This window comes from Sinocyclocheilus rhinocerous, unplaced genomic scaffold, assembly GCF_001515625.1.
Source record: "Sinocyclocheilus rhinocerous isolate Xijiao unplaced genomic scaffold, SAMN03320098_v1.1 scaffold3818, whole genome shotgun sequence".
Classification (NCBI taxonomy): Eukaryota; Metazoa; Chordata; class Actinopteri; order Cypriniformes; family Cyprinidae; genus Sinocyclocheilus; species Sinocyclocheilus rhinocerous.
Window position 1 is genome coordinate 244440 of NW_015629524.1, and position 6871 is coordinate 251310.

General features: G+C 36.7%; 1 protein-coding gene across 2 annotated transcripts in view; it reads right to left on the reverse strand.

Annotated features, from left to right (window-relative positions):
* The window catches only part of LOC107739153 (kin of IRRE-like protein 3), a 234943-nt gene that overhangs the window by 47331 nt on the left and 180741 nt on the right, over window positions 1-6871 (reverse strand). For both annotated transcript variants that reach the window (XM_016551164.1, XM_016551165.1), the window contains exon 6: window positions 3767-3872. In XM_016551164.1, coding sequence (XP_016406650.1) covers window positions 3767-3872 — 106 coding nt within the window. The remainder of the gene's footprint in view (window positions 1-3766; window positions 3873-6871) is intronic.

The window sequence follows — 6871 nt, forward strand, 5'->3', positions numbered from 1 at the left end:
CTTTGTTGCTTTTAATATAACACAGCTCAGCTTTCTAATTCTGTCAGTTTTATCACGAAATACAAATTACAAATGTGTTTTCCTCTTTATTTCAAGTTTATAGCAAGATATAAAAGTGAATGAACATCAGAAGGCATGAAAAACAGTAGGCCTATAGCTTCATTTATAATGAAAATAATGTCTCATTAGGCTATTGTAATCGGAAAGACTCACATGTCGCTTAAACTGAAAAAGAGATATGTCACGCCACATTAAAGAGCATGAAAAAAACACATTATTGTAATATATTGTTTGTATTTCGCTATAAAACTGACGGATTTTGAAAGCTGAGACTTTGGAATATCTCCCGGTGCTCCCAATGCGGGCCATTTGCATGTGCAAATTTCAACTTTATTCTCGCAATATTTCTACTTTATTCTCGTAGTATTTTGACTTTATTCTTGTAATTTCGACTTTATTCTTGAAATATTACGACTTTAATCTCGTAATCTTAGATTTTATTTATTTTTTTAACGTGGCACTAAAACACCGTCGTACAACTGAGAGATATAAACAGAATTGTGAAAAAAAAGTTGCAGTTACCTTTTTTTATTATTTAAAATAAAAATAAAAAGGTAAAATTATGAGATATAAACTTAGAACCGTGAAAACAATAATACAAAATCTGAATTGTGACATAAAAATTCACAATTACTTATTATTATTATTATTATTTTTTTTTTTTTAATACCATGGTAATTTCTATAGGGATGCCCTAGGAATGTTTACTTAAAGTTAACATTGTAAAAACATGCATTTATTACATTAAAGGGGTCCTATTATGCTCTTTTACAAAGTCTTGATTTTGTTTTGGGGGTGTATTAGAACATGCTCTCTTGCTTGGTGGTTCGAAAAACGCATTATTTTTTCACATAATTTACATTATTAAAGTACTTTTCTCCGTTATTTTGTGTTTATTTTATTATTAAAGTTTTGTTTGAACGTACGCCGGTTCCCGCCTCCTTCTTCCCGAACTACCAACTGTGTTACATACTTTAATCTTTATTCTCTAAACATTTCGACTTACGGTGTTTCAGTGCTGCCACGCCCCTTGCTCCGTCTTTCAAAAAAAAGCTTTTTGGCGAATCCGGCACTCAGTGTACTCCCTCATGTTGTGGAAGCTGTCCTCAGTCAAATGCGCAGCACAAAATAGCAAATTGTGGTTATAATGCTCAGGAACAGAGTTAAAAAATAAATTGCAACCACTGTTTCCTGACATCATCCGCTTTCGGAAGCTCAAACAAAGACGTTTAGGCACGGAGGTGAAAAAAACAGCATTTCAGGCGGTCGCGTCGCGCCACGTCTTTAAAATTCAAATACTTTATTTTCTATAAAATAGAAAATAAGGCGCCCAGCTACGTCATGTTATACTTGTAAGAATTGTTCTAGACATGCCGAAAATTTGAAGCTACAGCACAGCAGCTCTTCTTCTTGATTTTTTCTGATGCACTAACTCTGCAGCAGCACTTCTTCTTCATCGTCTCGTCTGATGCACTCACTCAACCAAGCGTTCTAACCACAACCTCGCCCCTCCCCACCAACCATTCGAATTTCTGTAGGCGGGAATTATTTTAATGATACTCTAATGAGCCGCTTTGTGACATCACAAAACCCGGAAACCAACGCTGTTGTCCAAACGAGCCGTTCGTTGTTGTTCTTGAAAAGGGCTTTTTTTAAAACGAAATATCTCCCTTTGGAGTGGACTTTGAGATTTGTAACTTTCTAGATATTTTTTTATGCCCAAACATACACACTACACACTGACTAAAATGTAAAAAGTGAAAAAGCATAATAGGACCCCTTTAACAAAACATCCATTGTAGTCAGTTTAAATGTTTAATGCGAGTAAAACAGAAAAGTCACGTTTAAAAATAGTTTTTACAATAAATGTCTCGTAGTCAAATTTTTTGAAACTAGCATGACTAGTTCTTTAGAAACAGAAGTGCATTACAATAATGTGAATTTTCACTATGTTGTTTATTTTATAGCCAGGAAATGACTATAATAAAAAAAAAGTGAAAAAGCATAATAGGACCCCTTTAAAACACTTGACATCAAACCTGACAAGATCACAGCCTACTGAATATCGAAATAAAATAATGTTCTCTGCCCGGTGGGGCTTTTATAGCTCCACAGTCGCTCTCCCTCACCTGCTTGCTTCTTTTGTTTAGTCAAGTTGAAGTCAAGACGAATATTGCTCCTACAAATGTAGTATAACAACATTCAATACCACAGACCTCATAGGAATAAAGGAACAAAACAAACCTATCATATAAAGGACATTGTTTTAAAAAAAATGCTAAATGTCCATGGACAACTGCATAACTAGAAATAGTAGCACAGTGACTACTAACGTGAGATATAATAGGTTCTGAAAGACATTTTCAGTACTTGAAAAATATGCAAAGATCAATAAACCGTATACTATATAAAGTACAGCTACCGCATGCTATTGCTCCTGTCCTTTATAATGAAGATTCTGGAAGCTGTATGTCCTATTGCATATACATTAAGAGACAATAATGTGTAGGTGGAAGGAACAAGGTAACATGGCAAGGTAACTTGACGTCTTGAAGTCAACACAGTCTGTAAATGTTTCTTGCCTTAAACTCAGCATGATATTATGCCATTATTTCTGTGTAAATCATTAAGTCATGTCATAGTTCTTTTGAGCAGAAGCTAGTCATCTCACTCTTCATATCTGATGCTCAGGTGTGGAAAAACTAAAACAAAACAAACAAAAAAGCCAACGTGTCTTCATTCAGCTAAGGCCTGATGGGCAATCAAACACAGGCTTGTCTGATTCCGGTATCTGTCATTTCAAAAGCTAGAAACAACTCGGTTTGCCCACCTGCAACTGTATCACGGATCCGCTCCATAACTCAGTGCATCAAGATCCACCGCTGTGCAATTCCCTTCACTATTGATTTTACTGCACTTATTTTTCACCTAGTTTTAAAACCCACGCCGAAAAGCATGTTCTAACAAATCGCCTCGCTATTGGCCCTCCGCAAGGCCGAGGCTACATCTCACGGAAATAAATAACTTGTATTTCAACCTCATTCTCATCTGTTTGGAGAGGACAGGAAATATTATTCTTGGATATTGGATCAGTGTGTCAGATAGACACATCCCTGCTTTGATTTGAATGCCTGATGTGGCGCCCCAATCCTGGTCTTGGCTTAGACATAGCGAACGGATGCCAGCAAAGATAGTGGATTTCAGCTTTGAGACGGCTCTAAAAATATTTGCAACTAAATGCCAAAAGTATTTTTGCAACACAGTGATGTGCCAGTCAGATGAAAAACGTGAATTAGAGTTTGTTCTGTCTAATCATCCTCAGTGGATGCAGTATTATAAAAGACCACCAGTATTGGATCATCTGTGACCCTGGAGCACAAAACCAGTCTTAAGTTGCATGGGTATATTTGTAGCAATAGCCAACAATACATTGTATGGGTCAAAATTATCAATTTTTCTTTTATGCGAAAAATCATTAGGATATTAAGTAAAGATCATGTTCCATTAATATATTTTGTAAATTTCCTACCGTAAATATATCCTAATATAATCCTATCCTAACAAAGCATACATCAATGGAACGCTTATTTATTCAGCTTTCAGATTATGTATAAATCTCAATTTCGAAAAATTGACACTTATGACTGGTTTTGTGGTCCAGGGTCACATTTGGCATTTTTTCTTTCAACTGCGTTCGGTGTCTTACTTGTATTGGGTGACTGGCGGATTAGCTTTGGCAGAGCAATGAAACTTCACCAGGTTTCCCTCCAGGACCGGTTGAGGCTCCACAGAGAGATTCACCAACGGTAAATCTGCAGAAAGACAAAAGTAATTACAGAAACTAATAAGCAAACATTCCTTTTTTTAGCCTAAATGTTCAGTAATTTTAACCAATATGTGAAAAATTGTTTCTGCTATTATCTGAGAGATTGTTCAGGTAGGAGTGTCGGAAATAATTGTGACTGTATTAACTCAGCATCATCAAAAGATGTGAATTTGTGAAAAACACTAACTAAAGAACTGTATGTCAACTAATGAGAGATATACCTTTTTATCTTCGCAATTGAGGACTAATTAGAGCAATGGTTTAATCACAAAGCCTTCTATTACAATTAAAACAAAAAGAACTCCACGTAATGGCATTTAAACTGGGATATTAATAACAAACACAAAGATTATGCACAAATACCATAATACCTCTTTTTCTTTTTCTTTTAATTAACACGTTGCCTACTTCAAATGTTCTTTTCCCAAAGTAAATAATATTAATGTGCAAAAGTCAAATAATACAATTTAGAGACAAAATGATTCATATCAGTCTACAGATCCAAGAGCTTCATCTAGGTAATTAAAACTGAGATGAAGTTTTGGATTTCTGTGACTTAAGTAAGTCTACAGCTATAATTTTTTTTCTAAGAAAAAGTAAAACATAAATGATTACATGATGAATAATTAAAGCAGGTGAAATCATTAACGCTGCAGACCTGAAAGTTTCCATTCAAGAAAATAGTTTAGCATGTTTTAATGTGAAATAGCATGATTAGATGCAGTAGATGTCACTCATATGCCTCTCATGCCGGGCCTAATTTTGCATTGCCCATGTGATGCACTGAAAACAACGAAGATATACAACAAAAACAGCTTTACGGGTCTGCGGGGAGGCTAAAAAAAGGAAAAGAGACCTAATTGTTGTGCTTTTACCAAGACCGGACAGTGGCAAGCGCAGAAGCTAAGCAGCACACATCAGCAATTCAGCGTCCACAGGGAGCAGATAAAGATAGAGGAGAGAGAGAAAGAGAAATCCAGTGCCAGTTATGTATTTGAGAGCCAGCTATTCTGCATATATGTTTTCTCGGTCCTGTTACACTCAAGTAACCCTAATTTAGTCTGTGCTGGCGGAGCTGTATTCAACAACACAGGTCAGCGGAGCAAAAGAAAACAGGCCTGACTCAGCTGGAGTGCCACAAGGGCTCTGCTGCTGTGTGAAGTGTGCGTGTGTGGGCGCATGTCTGCTCTGAAGTACAGTGTTTGGCCCACAGGAGCACAGCTGGGCAGAGCGGCATCCCAGCGGGGGGTGCAGGTGCTGCCCTTTCCCCCATCTGCCTATTTCGACCACACACACCTGTGCCAGGTTGTCACACCAACACCAACCGTCATTCCTGAGCCCGCGGGACACACCGGCGCAACTATGGACAAACTGATTAGTGCTGTGTGCTGTCCAGTTACCAGCAGGATATGTGTAAAGCGTTTACTCTGGCTAATTGGGCATGCAGGTAGGAGGATATCAGGCATGTTTATTGGTTGATACATGCTAAAAAAGAGATACAGTTAACCACAGAGTGTATATTGATGGTCTATATTGGCAGAAGCATCATTAATTATGATATTGGTAATTAATATTAACCGTACTGTATTGTATATGATATGCACATTTCTAAGGCCTCTAAATAACCAGCACGATCAAAACTTGACACAATATACTAGCTTTCTGTCATCTGATTGATAGTTTTAGTCAGTAAAGAAGACCTTTGAGCATAATTATAAAAACGCCATTCAGCTTGTGGTTCATGAGTCTTTACTTTAAAAATCTTTACTGATTTTTATAAAGTAAATGTAAGAATAACTTTTATATTGTTAGAAATGTTTTAAAATGAAACAGCACTGGACTTGATTATCCACAAATAATTTTTTAGAAAAATCACATTAAAGTATCAGGCTTTTGAGGAAGGTTTATCTGTTCATCATCAAGTAAATGTAAGAATAACTTTTATATTGTTAGAAATGTTTTAAAATGAAACAGCACTGGACTGAAGCAACTTGATTATCCACAAATAATTTTTTAGAAAAATCACATTAAAGTATCAGGCTTTTGAGGAAGGTTTATCTGTTCATCATCATTGTATTGCATTGCATTATATGTTTAACACTAAAAACTACAGAGCTCTGACCATAAAACTAAGCATTTAAATATCTTACTAAGGCATATTATTGGAAGATATAGAGTGACTGATATTCAAATCATTTTATTTAAGTAGTCTGCTATACTATTATTAAGATCTCATTGATTTACATTATAAACTATCAGGTTGTAATCTTAATTTTTGGCCATATAAATATAAGCAATTTCATCAAATTACATAATTTTGCTCCGTTTGGGCCTCTGTAAAAAAACTATGGTGTTTTTTTCCCCCTCCCTCCATAAATATGACCTCCGTTGTGTACTTTATCATAAGGTAAAAGCCTAATGTATAAAATTAGATACTCAAATAATAATAATAATAATAATAATAATAATAAATGTTTGTAACCAAACAGTTGATGGTAGCCATTGACTTCCACAATATAAATAAATAAATAAATAAATGTCAATGGCTACCATCAACAGTTTGGCTACCAGCATTCTTCAAAATATCTTCTTTTGTGTTCAATAGAAGAAAGAAACTCCTATAGGTTTGGGACAACTTGAGGGTGAGTCAATGTCACGTATGCTACTGTGTTGGAGCGCGGAGCGAGGAACAAGGAGATGTGGAGTACATCAACAAGGAAGTTTTAATAGAAACAAGGGAACCAGGAAAACACACGTAGCTGAGAAGGTGGACATCAACAGTCAATCACAAAACACGGAACATAGTCTGGGGGGGTGGGCGCCCCCGGGCCAGGCAGTCCAGGGTGCCATGGCGGCACAGGGATCTCAGGGGCCATGGCGAAGCAGGGAGCTCGGGGTGCCATGGCGGAGCAGGCATTTCAGGGCGCCATGGTGGAGCAGCAGACTAGGAAGCCATGGCGGAGCAGGCAGACTAGGAAGCCATGG